We start from the raw sequence: 28000 nt of genomic DNA, 5'->3' as shown, positions 1-28000 counted from the left end.
CGCCCTACGACGATAATTTAATTATTTCTCTCGCTCCCTCCAATGGAAACTAGAGCCCTAATTATCCTGTAATTTCCGCGCAACAGACATCCTTTTATTTTGTAATTAGAGAAGAGACTCTTCCGATGTCCTTAATAATTCTTGAGCTTACTTAAAACAGACAAAAAAGTTTTTAAAAAAGGCCTGGCTTAGTTGAAAACGCGGCTTCTTGACGCGCGGAGATGACAATACATAATTAGAATGGCAATGAATATGGACATGTATGTATGTATGAAAATGGGGCAGAACTCACCTAGCATGTCCACGACCACGATGGGGTCCTCGCCGAAGCGGCGCGTCTTGCGCTTGCTGTACTCGGGCTCGTTGAGCTGGAAGGCGGCCACGTAGGGGGTCACGATGGCCGTGTAGATGACCAGCATGAGGATGAGCCAGTCCCAGCCGGCCTTGTAGGGCGAGTGGTGCAGGATGGTGAAGCGGTGCAGGCGCGCGGGCGGCGCGGGGTACTGCGGCGCCAGCGTGCCCAGCGTCAGGACCTGAACAACAACCGAACTTAGACTTTAGTATTTATGAAGGATTATATTCTTGTTGTATTTCTATACAAGTTGTATCTCTGAAATTCATCAAATTCCGATGCGGTCCTGTATGCGCTACTAGAGTGCGGACTCGCACTTGGCCCTTGGACCAGAGGAAGAAGAAGATATACGTGTCGTGTTGCGAGGTAAATAGTTTCAAATACGATCTACTAACTCCAATTCTTACAGGCTCCAAAGAAAAAGATTCTAAAATTTTCATCCACAGTTAAAATAATCAAAAAAACGACCTCGGTTTTGGAATGCGCATTACTAGACTCCGCTTGTAAGGGTTCAAGAACTCTATTAGTAAAAGACATAAAATCTGAATACAAAATACAAAATAAAATTAACCCCTTTTCAAACATGACGGTAAAATAAATTAAATAGAGAAAAGAGTTGTGTGGAGAGAAGTAATAACAAAGCGTTCATGAATGACTGAAACTCAGTGGAGAGTTAGTAATATCTCAAACGAATTAAAGAGGCCGCATCGTTCGCTGAGTAAGCCTTTAAGAAGGACATTCCAAAGTGTCGGCATAAACAGAAAATGAATAAATCGGTTTTATCTCAAGTTCCAATCACTTCAAAGGAATTAATGCTTTACTAATTTCTTATCAAGATTCAGAATTTTGCTTTAACTGGTCTTAAAAATATTTCAACTTTAAAAAGTCAATTACATGAAATATTGAGATTTATTTTTCGAATCTGCCATCATCCACAAAGTCTCAAATTCGATTTACAGTAATGAATATCTGTTATAACTACTCCGCACGAATTTGCATAAAGATAAATATCTTTATACAAATTCGTTGTTTATCAAGAAATAATAATAAATAATTTTATAGCCTATTTTCTTAAATTAAAAATAAATGCAATTGCCCCCCGTGCATAACCGGATGTAGATAGGAAGAAAAAATATAATTAGAAAACTTATTCCATACTCCCTGTTTATTTTGTATGATAAAAAATGAATAAAAAATAAGATCCCTTAAAATCGTCAATTCGGTTTCCACAAATAGAAAACATCAATTTGCTTCCACCCTCCGATTTGAGCTATCCCATGTAGATAAAGGGGCTCTTTTCTGAAGAGGGTCCGACAGGTGAGAAAACTTTCTCTCGGGCTAAAAAAGGCTTTAGGGGGTCGAAGATTGAACAACCTGCTTCTGTGACGTCCACATAGCCCCTTACATTCGAGTGTTTATTATGAACACACATATCTATCGACATTTGGAGATTCCAGTTAAGAAACAAAAATACAATTTGAAAAGAGGGTAAATTGATATCGACAAAAACAAATCAAATATCACTTTCATCTTACTAATTATTTCATTGTATTCATCAATTGTATTCACCTCACATAAACTGTAAATATATATATATTTTTTTAAATAATTCAATTAGAAACTAAACTATAATTGTTTTCATGTAATAAATACTCATTGTTTATTATATCATGGATATTGTCAGTTTTTATTAAGTTTGTATATTTTATATTTAAGAATCTGTATAAAACACCATAAAAAATAAATTCATTTAAAAATCTTTAATAACGAAATTTATTTCAACTAAAAAATTCTCACATTTTCCACATGTTCACTCTTTTACTTATCATTCATACGAATTCATAGGTCATGCAAGTGAATGCATGTATACCGGCATACGTACTATATCTATACCGAATAATGCACTGCGCCACTATATCTTACATAGACTACAGGTTCGTGGCAGAACATAAACTCCATATTATAATGCGGAATATCGGGACAGATATTGGCAAATTGGGATAGATATTGTGTGAGCATTTTGACGTCGCGACGCTAGCTAACCAAGCGATGTTGTTAATGATTAAAGCTTCTTCGTTTCATATAATAATATCGATCGCACCAAGTCACTGCGCCGAAAGATTGATATCTTCTTTACTCAAAGATAATAAATTGAATTTAATATTTGGTACCGATCAGTTAAATAATCCGTTTGTGGTCCAGTGGTTACTGACGAGAACTCGGAGTCTAAACTTTAAAAAACTTTGCTTTTAAATCATTATACATTCTAATATAGCTAAATTATAATGTTGACTGGTTTTGAAGCAAACAGCATCTTCTTCAAGACTAATGAATACTAAAAACTATCTACTGTACAAAATTTCAATATTGAAATATTAGTGGGCCTATTTTTCCGCGTTTATTGATCGACTTAAGGACCATTACCTTACTTTTGTAGTCAAGAGCCTCGTGCATATTAGCAGTGGCTTGTCAACCTTATTACTTAGTTTCACGAGTACAGGTATGTAACCCCAAAGGGCGATAGCGATTGCTAATTTTCTTTTTTGAATCTAATTAATTTTCTGGTAATTCACCTCTATGTATTTTCGCTTATAGTGGAAAAGTGATTAACCCTGAGCCACTTCTCATAAAGTATATTCTACTCTTAGATCTAAGAATCTGAAGCGCAGGACTTCACCCTACATTCTATAACTATCCAACAAGTAATATGGCCTCGATTTGATGTTATATCTTACATAAAATTGTAGTTTTTTTTTATTCGTAATTTTTTTAATTGATTTTACAATCTCACCTTAAAGAGGAAGTCGATATCGAAAATTGTTCGTACGCTTTAATAGGTTTTCGGAGCACGAATACGTTAATATAAATTCTTATTATAGAGGTATTTCTTCATAAACATTTCCATTTTCCGAGACTCTGTCTGAAGAAATAACTACTCGTAAGTTTGTTAGGAAGTTGATCCCAGAACGAAACAGCAGACGCGAGCCATTGTTAAAAGGTTTTGCAACCCTTCCAGACAGATTCTCTTTAAATTATACCCCAGGTCCTACTGCTGTAGTCGTCAACCAGTGGTTATTTAATAATTCGTTAGTGAAATTATCATGCTCTTATTTATTTTAATATTAAATACACTATATTTACATCATCAGTCCAAAGAAAGCAGAAATTGAAAGAAGTTGGCATAGTTTCTGTTTCTTAAGCTTCTTCACCATTAATATCCCTTTCGTGAGCGCTACAATAATGTAGAGGAGAGAGACTGGATTTAACATGGCTCAAGCGAAATCTCTGCATAGCTTTAAATCTATAAGGGAAGTTCCACATTTTTGTAATTCACCAAGATACAAGCGATGGTAAGATAGTGTGTATAAAAATAAATAAAGGTTTTCATAACACGCTATACACTATAAGGCCATATTGAATTGCATGTGTTGGACGAGAGGTGTTTTGCCAAAATATGATGAGACAATGGGAACCGCATTAAGCCGGAGGCCGGGGTCGGGCGTCCTGGCGAGGTGCGGCGATTTAGGGCCGTACTGTTCAATCTTACTAACCAAGCTAGATATATAGCAAAATGAAAAGGTTATATACAACATACTCATTAAACTATTATGTAAGTGATAAGGATATAAAAGACACTGAACTTAATTTTGTATAATCCATTAGCGAGAGATTGGAAATATTAAAATGTAACAGTAGTTAATAACGTCCGTTAAACTTATTTTTTGAGTATGTAATACAAGGATCCTTCGATGTAATAGAATGTCGATACAAGGTTTTATAAGTACAAATTTATATGTAGTACAAATGGGTACTTGATATAGTATTTGTGTTTTACATAGGTTGAAAAAAATTTAAAACATGTATATTTTAATAATTCAACAAAGTTAAATACCCAAGAACAACGAGTCATTTTTTTTCATTTTTTTTTCTTCTTTTTCATTGTATTATTTATTAGCAAATCAAAGGTTTGTAACTTCTGGTTCAACAAACATGTTTTTAGCGTAAAAGATACGGAGTTGCGAGAAACCCAACATCTCTTTTTAGATTGGATATTAGCAGCTAAAGTTAGAGGGGTTTTGTTAGCAAGTAATTTTATAAAATAAACTCTCCGGATAATTTATGATAATCCATTTATGGTTCTGCTTTATAGGTGTACTGGTATAGTTCAAAAATACGAAAAAATCTTCTCCCAGAAAAGTACACTACAACTTACACTGCAACTCACCTAAACTTTTATGCATAATTTAATATATTTGCAGATATACTCGTACATACATACAGTATCTACTCAATGAATTAGGGCCACCCATTATTTTTTTGAATACTCTGAAATCTTTTGGATTATTACATTTATTTTACATAAATACTTTAAGTTTTTTATTGACATCTAATATCATGTATATTACCTTCAATAATATGTAAAATATACCTGGATTATTTAAGCGTTTACAAAATTTTAAACCCTTTTTCTGAGAAAGGTCCCTAATTAGCACAGGTAGACAGATAGTTGAAAGTTCAAAAAAAAGCCCTATCTCATTTATTAGTGAAGTTTCTTGAGTTTTGATTGTTGTTTTGTTCAGAGAGGTTATATAGTTATCGTGTCTTGTGAAAAAAACTTAATTTTTAATTTTAGTTCATAAAGTATAATTTTTTTTTGTAAACACAAGTGTTTTTTTTGAAAAGGACAAAATGGGAAAAAGTAAAGACATTTCTGAGGAAAAAAAGTCTAGTGTTATAGTGCTACTGAAATTAGGAATACTATCTAATAGAGAAATTTCAAAAAAAGAAAACGTTTCTCGTCAAACAGTGGACAAAATTTCAAAATCAATAAAAAATCAGTCACCCGCCACCAGCAATCAGCGAAAGAACTGTCGTAAGATTAGAAAAACAACACCGAGGACTGATCAAAAAATCGTTCAAAGTGCCTTAGAAAACCGAAGTGCATCAGCAAAAACATTAAAAATAAAATTGGAAGAAGAGGGTATAAATATATCGGTATCAACACTGAGGCGACGTCTTTACGAAGTAAATCTGAAATGCAGGCGCCCTGTAAAAGTACCAAAATTGACACCACGAATGAAAGCGGATCGATTAAAATGGGCCAGGCTACATCGAAATTACTCGGTAGATGATTGGAAAAAGGTATTTATTTAAATTGAATTTTCAACATATCATTTTAGTCAATAAACTTATATATTTGAATTAAACTTAAATTTTCATTATTTTTCAGGTCATCTTTAGTGATGAGTGCCGGTTAGAAGCCGTGACAGAGAGCCGTCGATTCGTCAGGAGAACACCAATGGAACGTTACAATGAGGCCTGTGTGGTTAAAGTTATCAAACACCCCCCTGCAACAATGATATGGTCATGTATTATTAACAATTTACCTGGGCCGTTGTTTTTCGTGGAAGGAACAATGAACCAAAATTCCTATAAGCAGGTCCTCGAACGAATTTTATTGCCCTTCTACCATACACTCGACCCAACAGAAGGTCCATACACCTTCATGCAGGATGGGGCACCTTGCCACCGGGCTAAATCAATAATAAAAATTTTGTCTAACAAAAATCTGCCTTTGCTCCCCTGGCCTGGAAATTCTCCGGACCTTAATCCTATAGAAAACGTATGGAGCATGTTAAAAAATAAGGTATACTCATTCCCAAATCCGACAGTAGACTGTCTAAAAAAAAAATTCAAAAAATTAGGTCAGAAGACGAAGAAATAAAAAACACGATAAAACAGTGCATTTTAAGTATGCCAAAAAGAATTGAGGCAGTTATTTCTGCCAAAGGTGGAAATAATAAATACTAACTATATTTATATGAAAATATATGCATAATTTAAGCGTAATAAAGTGTTCTTGTGTAAATAAAATTCAATGTTGTTTTATTCAAGGTTTTCTCTGAGTTATTCCTGTTTGAATTGAGAAATTGCGCGAAATTCTGCGTGGCCCTAATTCATTGAGTAGATACTGTATATATATATATATATATATATATATATATATATATATATATATATATATATATATATATATATATATATATATATATATATATATATATATATATATATATATATATATATATATATATATATATATATATATATATATATATATATATATATATATATATATATATATATATATATATATATATATATATATATATATATATATATATATATATATATATATATATATATATATATATATATATATATATATATATATATATATATATATATATATATATATATATATATATATATATATATATATATATATATATATATATATATATATATATGTGTGCATATAAATATATTTTTATGTTTATTTTTAAGTTAATATTATAATAATAATTATTTCAAACACATCTTATTTAGTGGGCCGAGCACATTTATTTGAAAATCATATCAAATAAATACGTGAAAATGTATGTATTAGTGATTTTACACACTGCGTCAATACGATGCAGTGCCCTATGGTGATAATCGCTAATCGTTATAAGTCATATGAAATATCAACAAAAATAACAACATTTAAAGAAATGTTTTTATAAAAAAAAACAAAAATAAACGAGTTAATTTGTCCACACAAATCTCACGCTTCATTCGCAAAATCCAATATCTCGTGTTATCCGGGCAGTAGCAGAATGCACATTCGTGTTTATAAAATATAATATTGCATTTCGTATATCTTGTTTGGGATGACGCATAAATGTGAAGAGATAAGCCCAATCACGCTTCCACGACCGACTTCCACACAATATGATATCACGAGACTCTATTACGGAACACCAATCTTCTACCCATATTGAATAATAAAGACTTTGTTTTTCATATCTTATACTAGTACTGCCTCGTAATTTAATATTCAAGTAGTGTTTTTAGTTCTTACCGAGCCTTATGAGAAAATATGAAAGTCATAAATCTACCCTTTGTATTCTACACAATATAATACAATATTATAACGATCTGTTTTTAACGAATAATTTCGGTTTGTTACATGATAAAAAAATAGTACTCAAATGTAGTTAAATCTGAATGATGTTAAAGGGGCATGGAGGGTGTTTTAGTTATCGTAATGATTTGTCTGGAGGAAAAAAGTTTCAAATAAAGAGATTTAAAGAACACTGAAACTAAAAAAAAACTTTATTCTAAACATTAGAAAATAGAAAAGATAAGATAACAGGATATATCATCTTCTCTCTTTTTTCATTGCAGGTCTTTTTATTGGGGACAACTGCGTTATTAATTTTAAGATTGTAAAAATATCTAGAAAATGGATTGAAATTATAAAAAATAATTTAGATTAGATGTACAATACTAAAACGGAGTGATCCTTACCTAACTGATATGACGATAATTTGGGGAAAAGGTTTGATTTGTATGTGCGTAGCCTTTTGTAGAGCTTACATAATCATAATATATATGAGAAGCAATCAAATTCAATTTAACCTTTAATTTTTTTGACATTTCAATTTTAACATTAAAGTAACATTTAAATTCGTGCGTCTTAGATGAATACCTACCAAAAATTAGGAGAACGTAAAAACCGTTTTCAGAAAAACCCTTACTTGGTAATAAAAAAAGTAAAACTTACATCGCAACACTCTCAAGGCTGACTGAAAATTAATATATCAATAAAATTATTTTCCAAATAGCGTGGATCGAACCCGCGATGCCAGTTTCGTAGTCAAGAAACGTATCATATTGATTTCTCTTTATTATAATCGTGAGTGTTGGTATAGTTGTTAATTCAACAACTATACTTAATACTGCCTGAAATTAATAGCTAATTAATATCAGACAAATTAAGTTGTATTAAAATCCCCACCCTGGTTCACGGAGATGTCTCTTTGTAAGCTTCTGACTGATCTTATAGCGCGTACCGTATGTCACGTTAGAGCCAGGCAACACAGACCATTTTTCTTCCTGAGTGCGGAACCAATTTATCGTTAGTTTGCAGGACATCCTACCAATACATCTAAATCTTAAATTTAGGCTAATTGTATCGGATTTTGTAAATTATGTTGTATTATTTTTATTAAAAAAATGATTGTATTACTATCCTCTTAAGAAAATTTTAAATTTTAAACTTAAAAATCGATCAATCAAACACTCAACTCAATCAAAGAAAAAAATATAGCAATAAAACATTTCAAATTAAGGGCGTAGCCTGGTAAGTGGATAGAATTTTGAAAAACACAATATTTTATTCCTTGCAATATTGGTTCATCGAATAGTAAAGCATTTTATGCAGCGGGTAGCCGTAGACTTTATGCAATAAAGCGTATTCTCGAGTCTCGAGTTCGCAGATAAAATCGTAGAAAAACGTGATTTATAGGTGAACCTTAGCTTCATACTACTCTCGAGGACAATACCGACTTCTGCGCTCCTATTCTCCCGAGAGCTCTCGAGAGAGTAGACCTCTTCCAAAACGTTCTCGGTCTCCACAAATTGATGACGCGTCAACGATATATATTTTAAATATAATTATTTTTGCGTACATATTTTATTCGTAGCTATATTTCACCAATCAAAAAATATGTATTTTCCGCCTTCGTAGAGTGAATAAAATATTACTACTCCGAAAAAAATCATTTATATTTCCCTCTATCACTCTTTTTAGCCAGGATCATACATGTATCTATTATAACTACTTCTCCTTCTTCTTTATCTTGTTAAAAGCCTTGTGGCCTGTTTTTAAGAGGGATTAGCCTCCTGCGATGTCGATTCCCAGCTATCGACCCATCTCTTTGGTGGTCTGCCTGGGAGTCGTCTACCATGGTATTAGCCGTATAGTGCGATGTGGGGGAGTCTGGATGGTTCCATTCTCCTCACATGCGCATACCATTGTCTCCTTCGTTGCCTTCCCCACCTAACGACATCTTCGATATCGCATATTTCTCTGATCCTGGCGTTTCTTATTCTATCTCGGAGACTCTTGCCTGATATGCTTTTTAGAGTCTTCATTTCTGACACTCTAAGTGCGTTTTTTTTGTGCCAACAGTGTCCGCTCTACTTTCCATACGTCATGATGGGTCGGACACAAGTTTTGTAAATCCTGATTTGGCTGCCGATCTTCTTATCTTGCCTATCTTATATAACTAGTTATTAACTAATAATGTGGCAATTTATTATCTATATCCCGCCTTACATTACTAAGCTCTATTTAAAAATAATTTGAAATATACAAAAAACATTAAAAAAACTAAGTTGTTTAATATTTCATCGTTAAAGTGAAGTCTGGGATAACATTTTTCTTGTTAAACATAATGTCTGCTATATATTCATTTGAGAAAAAAAATCTTTCAATTTGAATAATACAACATTACACATTTTAAATAATCATTTCACAGAACAAAAAGCGGCGTGTTTTAATTTACACTTTGTGGTTATTTTACACTATATTTTGTGAGCAGGAATAAAAATATTGGACCGCATCCAAGTGGGTTACTGCACACCCTGTATTATGTACATAAGAATGTATATAATGTTATATATTACCACAAAATTTACATTATTTTATTGTTCGCCAGCGGAACGTGCCGGCGCCGCCTGAAAAAATCCGCAGACAGCTTACTTATTTAATTTAAAACAAATGTTTTAAAAACTTTGTAAAAAGTACGTAGTTGGTTCTGAAATAAAAACTTACTATCCTCACTCATTAAAATATTCCGAGTTAAACTCAAATGAACAAATGGCACCCTAATGATAACAACACTTAGCAAATTTGGGATAATAAGACATTTTATGTTTTTGTCGGCAGGGCCGTGGCGTATTTGGGTAGACGCTCGACTGCGAAACTGGCGCCGTGAGTTCGATTCGAAAATAAATTCAAGAAATAATTTTTTTCAATTGGTCCGGGTGTTTGTGATGCATTTTTTACATTTACCTTCCCTATCCTTACTATCCTACCTGCAGACAAGTCTCTAAATGTAAAGGCTTTGCGGAGTATTCCTTTTAAAAAATATATTTCTATAGTTTCATATTAATATGCATCTGTAATATATTTTCTAATAATATTTTAATGATAGAACAATAAAAAGCGTGAAACGTCATACGAGGCATCCCCAGGAGCAGGCCTATGTACGGTAGCTTTATTTAAGTAAAAATAAATGTTTTTTTTAAAAATTACAATACTCAATTAAGGATATTGAATATAGATATAAAACATAGCCTTTAAAGTTAATACTGAGAATGTTATATGTGTATAATGTTACAATTTTTCAAGTTGGTGTAAATATGGTCAATTGCTGGTTGCATTTAGATAGATTGATGACTATACTAATTAAATACACTTCTTCATCTATGTTTAGGAACAAATATGAAGAAAAATATGGAAGTCTGGGCATTTACGGAGCTGACGAGCTGTCATAGGCTAGAAAAAACTACATGTACATATTTCATGGTTTGGAGGTTTCAAGACGGAAGATATAAAGGAAAAAAAAATGTCGTGATGACCAGTTAGGGTTTCAAAATATTATATTATTTTCTTATGTGGCTTTAGTTTCGACTTTCTCAGGCGCATTCACCTTACGTATATATTACATTACACATGTATGTGAATTCACTGAATATAGTACAGTTGGCTACAGGCCACGCGCCTTGTTGTCAGGCAAATAGCACAGCAAGGGATTCGAGTATACCGCAACGCCAGAAGCCTCGGAACAAATATTTTTATTTTGGTTCTCTATATTTGGTATATATATCCAGATGATTTAAAGCTTACAAATGTTTTGCCGTTTTTGAGATTGAGAATGAATGGAAATCTAAAGCTCACATAATAATGCGTCAGTTGGAAGTGATCGGAAAATTCAAATCAATGTCGTGTCAATCATCAAAGGGGCTCTATTAGTAGACGCTGTCATTATTCGTGGAAATCTAATCAATACGACAATGCTAGTAATTTAATCAAATTATTAATGCATTGACTGTTACATAATATATCGCCATATCCATTGCAAAATGTACTTGGATATATAATAAAACTGAGGATTTTAGAAGGGAAAATGGATGCTACATAAATTAATAAAAATTATGGATTAAAAAATATTTCCTAGTATATTTATATACATGGTATACATATATGAAAAAACCTTATATATAATAATTGATAGTAAAAAGTAAGGATGAGATAAACTTTTATTCGTTTAACGTTCTTTAATAAGTAGTCTAAATGCAAATGTCTCGTATATAAAACGACATATATATATATATATATATATATATATATATATATATATATATATATATATATATATATATATATATATAAATGTATATATATATATATATATAAATATATATATATATATATATATATATATATATATATATATATATATATATATATACATATATATATATATATATATGTATATATATATATATATATATATATATATATATATATATATATATATATATATACATTTATATATATATATATATATATATATATATATATATATATATATATATATATATATATATATATATATATATATATATATATATATAATATATATATATATATATATATATATATATATATATATATGGTCAGATAATTGGTCGTTTACCATTCATATTACGAATACAATTTTCCTATCTTGAATACATTCACAAAAAAATTAGGTCACATTCAAATTTATACGCCTCTAAAAATCTGAAATGCCTTCATTAAAACTTTCTTTATAAAATCGTGTCAAAGTAAAAACCTCCACCCGTGAGTTAGTTTTCTACCCCCTTAGCATTTTCCTAAAATAGCGCCAAGTAAAGTTCATCACTGTGTGTTATAGAAAGACGCCAATCTTCCCATATCACCTACTGAGGTTGGAACGCTAATGGAACTTATTTTAGCATGTATACTATAGCACTATATACATATATGTGTGCTTAATAATATTTATTTTAACGCCAGCTTTTCTCGGCTTATGTAAGGGTGGGTACAAACATGTGTGGCGGCTCGGAGAAAGCTTTTTTGTCATAAGCTCCACTTAGGAAGGCGTATAGAGTGCGTAATTCTTCGCTATCCACTTTTTCCGAGGTCAAGTAAAATAAAACGAATTCTCAAAAAAATAACCAAAGTCCATTTTTAAATTTCATCCTTTATCTATAATGATAGAATACACATATCTGTAGAATATTTTTTGTTTATTTTTATATCGTTAGTCTTTTATTTATTTAAACATAAAAATTAAAAAAACTGTATGGTTTTGCACGAGGGAACAAGAAAGGCTCGCCATATCGACCCCTGTAATATTCTCATGCCAAGCGTCATGTAACCGGTTTATCAGATATACGGATGTTGAGGAAATTCCAATATCACATGTCGGAGATCCAAGCACACGTGAAATGACGAATTTCAGAAGACGTTCCTTACAAGATTTTTATCAATATCTAAACATTAACAAGTAATTATAAACAGTTTTAAATCAACAATATCAATCGTGAAGTTTAAATATACATAACAAAATAAAGTAATATTAATATCAATAATTTTTCGTCCACTTCCAGTGTAGTGGAGGTCCCGGGTTCGATTCCCAGAAGGGTCGAATTAATTTCAATAATCTTTAAATAATACTTTCCATTGGCATGTGAAGGTCAGGATTGATCACATTTATCAATTTATTAAGAAATGTTGTATTTAACAATCAATATAACACTGATTCTATACGATGCAGTGCTGATAAAGCCCTGTTAACAACCACACTTCCACATACATGCCCAACTCAACAAACTTCGTCATCTATGATGAGATATCAGTAAAAATATTGGTAATCACAATTTCAATCAAAACTTGATATAAATACAACTACTTTTCAAACTACGCTTAAACTCGGATTTACAAACTCAATTAGAATTAATGTTTTTTTGAAATCCAAAGAAATGCAACGGACACGTAATTTCAAAGGCATTCAAATAATTGTATGAAAAATTAAAAAAAATGTGAAAAAGTAGTGCATTGTTCTCGCAGAATTAATTTTCCCGGCGCCGGGATATTATAATAAACAAAGGTAACTTCGGAAGTACAAAGTGTGGTTAAATTAAACACGGAGAATCACTAGGCAGATTAGATCTTTCCATTTAATTAAACACGGAGAATCACTAGGCAGATTAGATCTTTCCATTTAATTAAACACGGAGAATCACTAGGCAGATTAGATCTTTCCATTTAATTAAACACGGAGAATCACTAGGCAGATTAGATCTTTCCATTTAATTAAACACGGAGAATCACTAGGCAGATTAGATCTTTCCATTTAATTAAACACGGAGAATCACTAGGCAGATTAGATCTTTCCATTTAATTAAACACGGAGAATCACTAGGCAGATTAGATCTTTCCATTTAATTAAACACGGAGAATCACTAGGCAGATTAGATCTTTCCATTTAATTAAACACGGAGAATCACTAGGCAGATTAGATCTTTCCATTTTCAATTGTGTAACACTAGTATTGTGCTAAGTAGGTACAAGGATAATTCTAGCTTTAAATACCAGATAGCGCGAGTCTGTTCAAACAAAGATATTTTAACAAAGGCAAACGTTCTCTTTAGAAAATTAAAACTAACTGAATTCTTATTTTTTAAGAGAGAAAAATATTTTTCATCAGAAATTTCATTAGTATAATTGTTTTAGTTGCGACATACATGTCGGTCTTCACAAAGAATAATAATGCTTATGCTTGGAATTTTCTGTGAGTCCTGTGATAATATTGTGTGGTGGTGTTATTTGCATGCCGATGTAGTTATTGTCCTGACGAAGAGACGTGTACATCTCGAAAACGTTTGACTAAAATCTCAGTGAGTGGTAAAATACTAACGAAAATAACATTCTATAGAAATATTTATGATTGATATGCAGTATTTTACCAAGTTTTTTGTGAGAGTTTAATGTGTTTTTCATACGTTATATACATGTATATAACACATTATATACATGTTTTTCATATCTATATACTGTGGAGGTCATGGCATATTTTTACTTTGTCCACAGCCACTCTTACCAGCTACCTAGTGCACATGGTAGAGGAACCAATCTCTCAAATTCTTAAGCCAGGATTTGCGCTTTCTTTCTATGAAACTAATACTAATACTTCGTATTTCTCTCACCTAATATGTTAGCGAAAATACTATTTTCTTTACACTGTTTATAAAATATTTATCTTTTTTGTTCCAAATTTGATAACACATGCCATAATAATGCCTAGATAAATAAATGATAGGGCAAACAAAATCTTGCGACTATTCTGTATACTTGAAAGAGTTAGAAATATGTAGCTAATTATGATAAATGATGTAATTTAAAGTAAATATGTACTATCAAATTTTAACATGGTAATAATTTAATAGTTTCACTTTTCCACCTAATATTATTCGTACGTTAAAACATTAATTTTTCTGGTTTTATTACACCTATGTAATCCCGAGAGCTTTATTTTGACAGTAATGTTGTTTATTCGCAAGTTAGTTATTAAGTGCTGATACTAGGAATATAAATGTGCTGTAAATTATACTTAAACGTAACACGCTTTATTTACCGTAATTAAGCTAACATACTATCTTCTAAATTGTGATGGAAAATATACTTATATTTAATTATAATTAATAAAGGACAATGTAAACATTCTCATTTAAACCATATTTTGAGTATGAATAAATCTGTGAACACAAATACTGTATTTACACCTGTCGGATTGCTTCATTAATATTTTTGTTCGAACATCTATAATACATCAAAATTAACAACCGAATTTCAGAATTCGTGTACATCAAAATATTTGGAAAATTCTAATGAGATTAATTTACACCAACAAATTAAATTTAAAACCACAAACAAAATAAATAAAAATAGAACAAAATATATAAGAAGATGATACTCGTGAGCTCCTTATCCAGCACATTCAGTATCCATCATCCTAGCTAGATAGGTGGATGCGAACTCTAGATTTGTGTATGGAGAGAAGAGAGTTACCTCCTTGCCGAGGCTGGGCTGGGCGCCGGGCGCGCCGGGCGACAGCAGCCCGTTGAGCGGCAGCTGCGCGCCGAGCCCGTTGCAGGGCTCGAGGCGCACGAGCGACTTGGCCGAGCCGCGCACGCGCACGCTGGACCAGCGCGCCGCGCCCGCCTGCGCGCCGCCGGCCTGCGCGCCGGCCGCCAGCAGCGGGATGTCGCCGGCGCGCTCGCTCATGTCGCCGCCATGCGGGCCGCCCCGCCGCCCGCCACTGCGGAGGCTGGCCGGCTCGAGCGAGCTGAACGACCGGATGCTCCCGCTCCCGCTCCCGCTCTCGGACGCTCCCTTGTCCTCCAAGATCTCCGACACTCCGTGAGCTGGCAGCCTTGCGGACCCAATTATTGACGCTCAAGCCCCGCCGACCGCCGACCGCGACCTCCGAACCGACCGACCTAATGTTTCTGACTTGCTGCAAACTCGCGACTCCAAATATCTCTCGATTCTGTCAATTTCTTTATAATCCGATATTATTCTTTGAACTTACACCCGTGCGGTGCAGCTTTACCAGATTTTTGCGCTCTTGGAATCAAAAACTCAAAAATACGCATTACGTAGTTCTTGCGATTACACAACTTCGTTTATCTGGTTGGCTTATGCTCTCATCAAACTCTATCCCGTCAACGTCTTTATTGTTTAGGATCTCGTGTAACTCGTGGCTTGGCAGTCTTACAGGCAGGAATAATCACAACCTTGTCAGATATTGACCCGTCGGTATGTTTGAGCACAAAGTTTTTTATTGCTGCAAGTTCTTTGTGAAACTTTAATATCTTTTCTCGTGCGTTTTTATTTTCTTCAATCTTCTCAAGTTTTTAAAAAGACTTCGACAGTTTTACGTATGCTAATTATTGCTTACTGAATTATCAATTTTAATTTTTTCGTTATTACTTTACACTCGCTTTTTATTGGAAGAAAATTCAACTTGAATTTTCACTTCTCCTCGTTCAATATAAAACTTGCTCATATCTTCAAAAGGTTCTTACCATAAAATTCACATAATTTAATCACTTTTTATAGGTTTTTTTATCATTCCCGTATACTATAATAATGAATCGTCATTTATTATATCTAAATGTAACAACAACAAAAATCAGTTTAACCCCGACGACATTGGAATAAATATATATTTATTTTATAATAAAAGTTGATTTTTTAAAGTTGGTAACCACAGCAAAAATATATTTAAAAAAATAAAACAAAAGGTCTACCCGTGAACTTTGAAATGAAATGGAAAAAAATGGTATTGTGAATATTTTAAATGTATTTTTTAGTAAATCTTAAGAGAGCAGATTCATAAAAATAAAACAGATTTTTAAAATCAAACATGAATATTTCATTACTTTTGGTTACTAACTGACCCGACCTAACAATTTACGTAGAACTTCTGATATACATATGTTGCGGTATTCAGCGTCAAAATTTTACATCATAAAGAAATGTCTTTATAAAATATATTAGATTGATACCCATTCCCTATATCCTACCCTCATTATCCTGTAGATTACCAGCACTAAAGACCCAGGTGTAAAAAAACTCTAAGCGAACGTAACCTCTCTCGTTGAACATAACGAGATCTCTAAATATATATTTTATCTATACCTAGCTGTGCCATATCTCATGAATTGTCCCTTGTGTATTTCATTTTCTATTGATTGATTAAATATTTGCGTCACTTTACGCATGACGCACGATTTTATGTTAACTATAAAAATGATATAACGTGCTAAATCTTACAAAAACCGTTTTAAGACCAATTAAAAATTCGATTATTTTTTGGCCCTTTTTCTTTTATTGGGTAATATTCGATTTAAAAATATCCCATCGAAGGAAATGACAGGTAACTGCTGGTGCTGGTAGTAGCCGACTACGGAATGACAGGTCGGTAAGTCTGTTTTGGCCTAATGATTTCCAGCTCCCATTCGCTCGTATTAATACCGAGACTAATCATTTTTGTTTACGTTGGCATCCCGCAAAGTTTAAAGCAAAAAGAGTTTTATTTACTTCATTAATAGCAAATTTATTAAGTGATGTAGAATTTCGGAACGAGGTATTTTTAGCCTCAGGTGCTTCGGTTTTCTTGGGATCCTACCTACCGAATATACCTTTCTCGTTAAACACAATTTTACGCTCAGCTTGAGCGTGATCAGTGATCAGTGAACACTAATCAGTGAACGCTATCATCAGATCATCGGTCTTCTCATTTAGGCAACTGGTTGCAAAATATACCGAATATTGGATATTTTTAAACATCCTCATTTAAGAATGTACGTACACTTTAATTTTAGAATATAAGTATACATTTTTAAATGATATTAATATTATAACTTTAATCATGTTACTTTTGCAGTCTATTGGGGCCTTAGATTGGTCTATATAACTAGTGGCTGACGAATAAACTTATCATTAAATACATGTTTAATATTATAAATTATTATGAACTTATCAAACAATAAAGTATAATTTAAATGCAAAAAAAATAATAATATCTCGATGAAGAAGTTCATTGATATGGGAATATAAAAGCTTATTTAGAGGACTTGCATAGGGCTTGCTTTTTTGTGTTATCATTTTTCATCTTGCATAAAATTCATTTTATACAACTCTATTACTCTAATTTATTTAAGTTTTATATGTGTTTGTTTCTAGTAACTGTGACAGTAGCCGTGGTATAAGTGGATAAACACTGGACTGCGACGCTGGCGTCTTATGGCCAGACTCATGAAGTCGATAACGACGAAACCCGTTAGCTAGTCAAATGAAATGTAGTGTAAAAATTTGAGGGGTGGATTTATTAATTTATTTTCTTATTTTAACGCAGGTATTGTTGAATATATAGTATTAACTTATAAAGTAAGCAAAGACAAGCTGATCAGACACCAAGATCTGAAAACAACATACATACGTACGTATTTCTGTACAACTTGCATATTGACATACTCTTGAACATTTGCGGAAATAGGTTGATCGCTATTAAAACGTTTTATCGTTTTTAAATCGAAGTCAGACCCTCTCTCGTTCCATAACAACGTACTAACCATTATTATAATGGGCTATTTTCACTCGAGAGGAATATCGGACTTAACACACTGTGCATTTAAGAGAATTTTAAAGAGTTTTCACGTAATTGTATAAATCCAAAATATCGTTTGTTTCGTTTTTAAATATTTTATTTCCGTTTTTTACAACATTTTTATATAGTTATCAAACTCTTAACACAGTATGCGCGAGTTCACAATAGCCATCTATGGTAGGATGAGTAAAGCTTGTATTAAGCAGAGAATCTTTTCATTTGTATGTGAGGTCCGAATCCTGGATTATACGAGATTATTCACATACATGAGAAACGCTTGAAAACGTAATTTTCAATTTATTTTAACTTATAATTTGCCCAGTTAATTATATAACAACATTTTGAGTGTGTCTAAATACTTGTTCATGAATCCGGATTATTTCCGTTTGCAAATTCGTTTATCAAAATACTAAATTTATGTTATTTGGAAACATTTGTATCATTAGTTTTGTGCATTTTTTTAAGAAGTTAGTAGCTATGCGCTTAAACCAGCACACAAAAGTTCTTACTTCAATCCCCCGCATTCTGTACTACAGGGTATGTAAACTAAGCGGTAACACCGATTGCATGTTTTTGGTTTCCGAATTTTACTATCGAAAAAACTTATGACGTCGCGAATTGTTTTTTTGTTGTTTTCCAATAGAAATATAGACAGTTTAATCATTTTTACCTCCTTTATTTCTTTAGAATTTTCGACGAGAATAGTACCGATTGTTTTTTGACTTTGATTCTTTTTACGAGTGAATTTTAAAAAAAATTGCCATTTACAAAAACAAGTTTTTTGTAGCTACCAATTCCAACCGTATACTATTATATCTCAATATCTAATATTTTAAAAATTTTATGTTCAAAGAAAATAAAAATTTACCAATAATAAGACAAAACACAACATCAATTAAACAAAATTAAAAAAATAACATAAATTAAACATCTTACTTTAACAAATGTTTCTTCACACACACACACAAAGAAAATAAAATTGCTTTCTTTGCTATATTTTCCGTTGAGATCTTCGATAAGGATGTTATACAAATTTGATTTATCGCTTCTCTTTGTAGTTCGTTCTCGCAATGCGACTTTTTTCGTCAAATTGCTTTTTAAATTTATTTATGTTCGCATCGTCGGAAAATCCCATCCACAATTCAAATAAACAGTGGTGAAATTTAAATTAAAAATGGATAGATATTGCCATTAAATTATTGTCGAATCAATTGATGAAGAATCTCAGCGCTGACTATGAAGAGTTAGTTTTGTAGGTGATTCTACTGGGAACTTTAAAACAAATGTATTTGTTTGTAACAGCAATTCCAGAGAATCAACGAGTGAGTGACGCAATTAATAAAAAAAAGATCACATCTGCTTCAGGTGATTTATTCAGATATTTATATAGGAGTTATTAAAAATCCTGTCAAAATTGTACTTTGTTACTAAAAGTCCATACTAAAAAATTGATTAGGATGGTCCATTGGCCCTCTATCCTACCATCATCCAGACAAAGATCGTTCCATATAAAAATCTATATAAACAAAATCAGTTTCATTACGCTTAGTAATATTTCTGAAGACAATTTTTTAAATAACTACACACATAATTTTGCAATTTGTCTATGCTTTCGTTTATTCAAGACAATTACTTTGACAATAACTTTTTGTTATTAGTTCAAATAAGTCGTAATAAAATACAACAACAAAAAGTTTTTTCCAACCGTTGTCAAAACCGGTAAGAAAAAAGTATAAAAAATTAAAGAGGTTAAAAACAAATTTTGAGTTTTATTTAATTTATAAAGTTTATAAAATGTGCCACAAAGTGTCATTATTATTCGAAAATCTTTAAAAAAAACTTCAAAGACGAGTGAAATAAAAGGGTCGTGTTTTTAAAGCTATTTTTCGTTAGTACAAAATAATCATCAACGGCATTTTTAGAATACCCAATTATTATCAAACGTAGGTTTCAAATTTATTTATTTCTTATGTTTAAATAAATCATGCCAATTTTTTTTATGTGTCGAAACATTACATGTATGGTATTAGTAATATTATTTGACAAGTCAATAAATAAAGTAAAAAATAAATTACTTTCGTAAAAATTAATTTTACTTTTTTTAATCCATACTTTACTGGTCCCCATTTATTGAAGAGATGTTAAAAATCAATGAGATTTTTTAAATTCATCTTAAAGACGTTTTTTGTTTTTTTTTTGTAAATTTTAAGTCAAATGATGTATTTTTCCTACCGTCTTTGATGATCTTTAAAATCAACTGTGACTGAAAAAAGGGACATTCGGTTTGATTTTTTTCAGGGGGGCGGGGCGGGTACAAACTACATTTTACAATAACGGACAATTGACTGAACATTTCGAGTGGTGTACATGTTTGTTCAAACGAAGTTAATTATTCACTGGAGGCATAAAACGAGTTGACAAGTCGCACACCTCCCGTCCGACGAGTTGTCCGCCTGTTAATGGCCCTTTTTACGGCCGCGGACCCGAAAAAGAACAGGAGAAGTACATATTTACTCAACGAAAAGCGACCGAGTCTACTACCGCTCGTTCTGTTGACAGTTGCGTCAGATGACGTGCAAGTGACGTCACTTCCACATTTGGAACAGAGCTGCTGCCATTATAAAATTGGAACACCACTTACTACAGGGGGATAATAAAAATTAATCACTAAAAAAACGTAGATGTAAACTGTTAAAAAAATCACACGGCTAAATAGTCTTTAAATAAACAAATAATGTTTTCATAAACGAGTTTGTAGAGTTGAAGGAATTCATAGATGCTACAGAAAGATAACATGAATCGAAGGCATGACCTGGGTGAAGTTGTATTTGATAGAAGGATCTACAACCCAAGGACGAGGAGAGCTGACCCTAACAGTCTACAAAGACAATAAGTTGGGATGGAGCAAGGAAGAAGATATACTAGTATAATCACGTTTGTGGTATATGTTGTTTTTAATATCGTTTTTTTAGCCGAATTTTAAACAAGTATTTTCAAAATGAGGAAATCTTTTAATTGATTTTTTTTTATTTCATTTTCCCAGCAAAAAACTGATTCCAGATTTTATTGAATTTTCCTGATTTTAATTTATCTGTGGATAAAGTGTTACTACCATAAAAGTAACTTCTGACCAATGTTTTAAGATTTCTGTCGCATTGCATTTATGAAAACAAAACAAGTGAAATGATTGACAGATTCGCGTTTTTATTTTTTAACTAAAATAAAATAATGCAGTTCGTTATTATCCATCGTGTACTCAGAGACGCCGTGACGTCGAGACGATGTTCCGGCGTCGGCGTCGCGTCATGCCACTACTGCATTTGTATAGGTGATATGTGTATTTTTCAAACTGCGGCTAGTTCTGCGCTTTTTATTTCTATCGCGCTGATTGCCTGAATTTCTTTTTATAAATTCTTATTCATATATACGGAAAATTCTATTGTAGATAAATGAATAAAAAATCATGTCAAAGATGTCAGAAAACTAACAAAAGATTCTAGATGCAGCGAAATATCTAGAAATTTAATTTAATACTCAAACCTATAAAGAAATAGTTTTTGTTAAATAAATTATTTTAAAACAATTTTTATACTTGAAAATACAATATATAAAGCATTGGATTTAAATTTTTGTTTTATTCTAGTCTGTTGGTTTTCCAACCAACAATATTCAAAACAAGTTGAGTGTGTCCAAATCCTTGTTCCAGATTTGTAAACAAGGATTTGGATATACCAAAAATATAAATAAACTGTGAAATTAATGGCTTCATAAGAACTTAAAATCTTGCTTTTGAAACCGGTCAGGATATTGCATACTTAATTTTAAATAAATTGGTCTCTGCTAAGTAAAAGAGCCTCAAACTAACCATGGATACAGCCATGAACTCAAAAATGAAGCGACATGAAATTTATGATACTTATATGGAACTCATTTTCCAAAATTTTGAGTAGTGTAATTGACAATCATGGTACAAAAATTAAATATCATACCAAGATAGCTGTCATTGGTATTGAATTATATTTTGAAATATATTCTATTATTATTTATTATACTCTCATAAAAAATGACGATATAAAAAAAATATGTTACTGTTATCTTAATTTTGAAATAACACCGTGGAAAAATGTCGTCAGTTTATCGTGCGAAAACAAATCCAATAATACGAACAATCAATTCAAAAGATTTTTGTAAGAAATCCCTCGTCTACAAAAGTAGGAAGAAAACAAGGATTCTCAAAATGATGAATGGAAAAGTACAAAAGAAGATTGTTATGCAAATCCAGTGTATTCAAAATTTCTCTGTAGTTTGCGAGTTCTTCTCGGGAACCTTGAAACGTACGCGATGTGAATACATTTAATAAAGTACTTACATTCAACACATTTTTAAAAGAATTTTACTCTTTTTATTAAAATAAATTCAATAATAATAACGTGTTAGAACCCAGTCACTAAGAACAATCACAACAAAATGCTGAAATTGCATGAAATATATTAATATAACAGTGTTTCTTTTACAATCGTTAGAAGAGTCATCAATAGTCTAAATCTAGATTTTGAGACACCGGCTCTCTTGCGTTAGCAGACATATTTCATTACGTGTATTCTCAACTTTAGGGTAAAAATAGGAGATATTTATGCTAAATTAATTGCTTGCGTTCAATAGACCTTTAACGACATGGGACGAATGAAACTTTTAAAAGTTACCAATACTGACAAAACTAAGACTGCCATTCACCAATGTGAGTCTTAATATCTTTACAATTCAATTTAAAATAAAATGAAAACGTATTCATCGGTTGAATTCATAATTAAATATTTTTAAGAAGAAAAAATAGGAGGAGACACTTAAATCAGATAAAAATCACAAATTAATTTCGATTTAATCATTTTTAAATTGTGTCAAAAGGTAGTGTCAAAAGTCCGCGTAATCGGAAGGCATGTATGACTAGTTGTATAGATGTGATGAAAGCTAGGGGTGGATGTCAGGACAGAATAGTGTGGCGTTCCATACTCTCTGCCTACCTCTGCAGAGAAATGGATGGTATTAGTAGTAGTGGTATTTATTTCATGAATAAAGTACAAAAAATAAAAATAGTACCTATGAGGAGCGTTCAAAAATTTACATATATATGTCAGTATTAAAGAATGCACTGAGCGAATTGAAACGACTCCGCACATGTTGAGACACGTTACATTATATGTAGTCTTATTATAATAAAATAATAGGTCTATTATAATCTGGTAAAAAAAAAACAGTCAAGTTTTCATTTTTAAATAGGAGCACGGATCGAACAGGGTGTTACCGGAAATGCCTTTGAATATTGAATAGGTTAAGAATATAAAAAAAACCTGTTCCAAAATTCATAACGAACTTTCCTATTATTATTATTTTTATATTTGACAAGATTGACTGGGTTTATCCCAATGGGTGTATGTGTCATGCGGCCATATGTAACATAGAATCCAATCGGATTAAGTGGTGCTGTAGTATAAACGTTCCAGTTACGGAATTGCAAATGATGCAATGCATGAAAAAATGCGTGCTGTATTTATTTAGGAAGATCGTTAGTAAGTAAATACGGATGGCTGGCACGTGTGCACCATACAATTTACATTTTACGCCCGCTACTCAAAATCAAAAACTAATTATTCCAATTCGGCCGCAGTTTAAATTTGATTTTTTAGGTTAGTGTAATTTTGTACTATTAATCTCAGTGTTCCAAAATAATATCGTTTGAAAATCAATGTGTTTTTAAAATGAAAAACCTTCATGCGCAGTAACAACCTTATACTTATCATACACAAATAGAGAAAATATAAACTTGGAACGCAGTTAAAAGTATTTAACGTATTATAAACATAAAAATTACGAAAAAATTAAATGATTGAAAATAATAAATAAAATTATTACAAAGTAAATAAGAAAAGAAAGTTCTTATATCGAAGAATCTTATTCTTCTAACCCTTATCTGCAATGGTGCATAGGGCGTTGCATCGTTTTGAAGCAGAGTTATCTTGATCGTTAATAACATGAAGGTAAGATCGCATGAACAGTCATGCGCTTTTTGTACTGGTAGCAGGATGATTTTAAATAAATATGAGAGTAAATATAACTTTTGTATATTTTAGCCCCTCTGGGAATCGAACCTGGAACCTCCGGCATGTTACCCAAACGTGCTTACCGGGGCAAACGGAGGCAAACAGCAAACAGGATCTTAACCTTAACACAAATATATTTTTATTTTTAATTTAAATGTTAAATTTAAATTGGTAAATACCACTTTTTCTTAATATCCATTGTGACATGTAATTCGATTCATTCCAGATCATTTTCAAACACCGTATTCCAACATTCATATTCACATTTTAATACGGTGTTTGTAAATGATGCGGAATGCATTGAAACACGTGCCACAAAAGATTTGAAGAAATAGTATTTATTTATTTATTAGTATTATTTGAAATAGATTTATATTATCCACTGACACTTCGTGATGGAATTGCATTTTTAATTTATTATTAGATTAAAACCAATATTTTTAGCTTTTCTACTTTTTTATATAAAAAAGTGGAAAAGCTAAAAATATTGGTTTTAATCTAATAATAAAGTATTATTTGAGTAAACTTAAAATAAAAATAGATATTATCACAAAGTGACTGCCGAAACAATTAATGAAATTAAATACTTTTTATTGCAGTTTTCAGCAAGCTGATTAAATTGCGTGTAGGCAAAATAATTCAATGATCTTGATCCAAAGTAGATCGCATCGGTTCTGAATCGGTATTGAATTATACGCTCGTGTTTCGTATCATTAATTTCACAACGGAAAGGAAACGGGAGGAAAGTATTATGAACTTATAAAAGAAGATTCTATTGTTGAGACTGATTTATTAATAAAAATTGGAGCTCTTTCAAATTTGCCCTTTTTCTTTTACTCAATGAAAAATTTTTTGATTTAATTTTAAATAATTTTTCAAGGATTGTTATTATAGAACGTATATTAATGTAGCAATATAAATAAATAAAATCTAATAATTTTAACACATTTCTTTTTACACTTACACTTTTTTTAATATTTAAGTCTTTATTAAGAGCCTACATATGTTATGACTTTTAACAAAACTATTTTATTCAAAAACCTAGTTGTATTTATAAATCATTTGGGCGTGAATTCGTATAGTACGAATTGTTTTAAATTTGTTCACGGGCGGAAGTACCGTTTTACAATATTATTCCGTTTTTAATTAGATCTCGTGTTTGGATGGCTTCGGTGATTTTCTATGGTTTTTCATGAAATTTATTAAATTAAATTTGAAAAAAGTTATTTTGCTTATTTAAACTTCACAATTAAAAATGACCTTTTGAATTCAGCGCGTACTTCCACGCTTTGATTTTGTCGTTGTATTGATAACTGTTTGTTTATAATAAATATGAAATGTAATAAGTATATCACTTTAAACAAAAGTTTTTTTTGTAATTTTGTGAAATTACACGTTTCAAAAAATATTGTATATTTCGGGTATGTGGAGCGTTTTGGCTTTAAGCCAGTCATATTTTTATCTTACGTCTGTGGAGTTGTCTCCTAGCGTCGCAAATTCTTAAGTTTCACTAGAAGATTGTCAATTTACGCGTCGCCATTTACAATCATTCGAAAGCTAACAAAAGCGACAACCAGAACTGATTTTATACGTATATAATGGAACAATAACTATATTTCTTTTTCACTTTTATTTTATTTAACCAGTGGCCGAGTTTTGTTGGTACCGACATCATCATACCAGTCCGACTAGCCTAAAAATTATCCCTTATATGAATTTGTTGACTTTGTCCTACACCACCTTTACCTACAATTGAATGGACGATTTTGCTCACCTGGCAAATATTTTCTATCAACAAGAAGTATGTTAAAATATATTGTTTATTAGATCGATCTTTAGGGTTCGTGGATCATTTAAAAAATACTATTTTGACATCATTTTCGACTTCATTTTCGTATTTCGATCAAAAATCACTATTTAAAGATTTTTTACATACTCTGTAATTTTATGGTAAATTTCGTAAAATGCAGTTTTAAAATTTGTCGATGAACGCCGTTTTTAAACTCCATCACGACTTAACGTGACATTTCTGGGGCGATTTATTAGCAAACTGTGTTTCTCAAGACATCGGTAATAACGCAAATGCATGCAGCACATATGAGCAAGCTGTGTTATTTAATAAAAATTCCACAAGATAATAGAATAAGAGACCTCAAGTTACCCTCGCACCCTTAGTGGAAATTTGGTAAATTATTACGCCCCATTCATGTACTTTATATACCTACATAAAAATATTATTTATTTTGAAGTATCCGTTTCCTCCGTATTCATTTTCCCAACGCTCGTAATTAATTTTCACTGAGTAAACAATATTCTCCTGCAGTGCTTCTAAAAATATTTTTTAATTAATTCCCCTTTGTTTGTTTTGATATTTCAACATTTGATGATTCTAACCTGAAAGAGTTAGTTACTCGTATAAATATTAAAACGTCGAGGGTTATACCATAGTAAAATGGTGCGATTCTCAATGTCTCATTTTTAAGAATAATTCACATTTTAAACAAAAAAATAACTAAGCGGATCCTTCCACATATCCAAATTGCTACTGGATGTGAATCGGGAAGGATCGGATTTTAAAGATCCGTTCTATTACCCTGATGGAGTGACAATTTCATTCACTAAAGCTGATCTGTTGGGAGATGAACGATCTTTTGTTGATTCTTGACTTATTGATTCTCCGATACACTGTTGGCTGTCGTCCTCGAAAGGATTTGTGATGCGCAGACGCGTTATTGTTTGACATCACAATTTTTGTTTTTGATTTCGACGATACTATGAACCGGACGAATCAATTAATGAACGAATAACAGAAAAACCGAAAGGATCCATTATTTTATAGATCCGGTACGACCGGATCACTTAGGTGATACAAATCAACTGAATGACTGAATCTTACCTATCTCTATATGCGCTCTAAAATGTCTAAAATCAATCAATCTCTAACCAAAATTTGCATGCATAAATAATGAATAAATTTGATGCAAATATTTGGCAGTGAAACTCAAGTACTAACAATGAACGCAATTAAACATGGCTTATATTTACAACTCATTGACTGTACAGTATTTTTAAAAAGGATAAATAAAGGATTTAACATACATAAAAGGGATTTCGTTATATTTTTTATTTGTTTAAAAATATAAATACTAGTACGTAATATAATTAAGATATTAATCATGCATATGATTCCAAATTGCACCGCGAGTATCACGATTAGTACGAAATATCGATTTGCCGTCAAAGCTTGAAGAATGATTACCTTCAATAATACATCGCCCCACCAGCTTGTATTACTGTATAAACTGATGGAAGTTTAGTAACTTGCAAAATTACGCGTTATCAGCGTGTTAGCGTACCGTTCTACAGCTGAGAAACCTAAGAAGACGAACTTTCTACAATGCAAAATTACGCGTTATCAGCGTGTTAGCGTACCGTTCTACAGCTGAGAAACC

The 28000-nt window shown here is 31.7% G+C and overlaps 1 protein-coding gene across 1 annotated transcript in view; it reads right to left on the bottom strand.

The window, feature by feature from the left end:
• The window catches only part of sei (potassium voltage-gated channel seizure), a 104321-nt gene that overhangs the window by 64847 nt on the left and 11474 nt on the right, over positions 1–28000 (bottom strand). The window contains exons 2-3 of the mRNA XM_088271397.1: positions 15345–16419; positions 293–533 (exon numbers count right to left, since the gene is read on the bottom strand). Coding sequence (XP_088127523.1) covers positions 293–533; positions 15345–15560 — 457 coding nt within the window. The 5' untranslated portion in view covers positions 15561–16419. The remainder of the gene's footprint in view (positions 1–292; positions 534–15344; positions 16420–28000) is intronic.

Source organism: Brachycentrus maculatus, unplaced genomic scaffold (genome assembly GCF_059751285.1).
Source record: "Brachycentrus maculatus isolate JH-2025_06_01 unplaced genomic scaffold, ASM5975128v1 h1tg000440l, whole genome shotgun sequence".
Taxonomy (NCBI): Eukaryota; Metazoa; Arthropoda; class Insecta; order Trichoptera; family Brachycentridae; genus Brachycentrus; species Brachycentrus maculatus.
The sequence above is the reverse complement of the archived record's forward strand: the minus strand, read 5'-3'. Positions and strand labels throughout refer to the sequence as shown.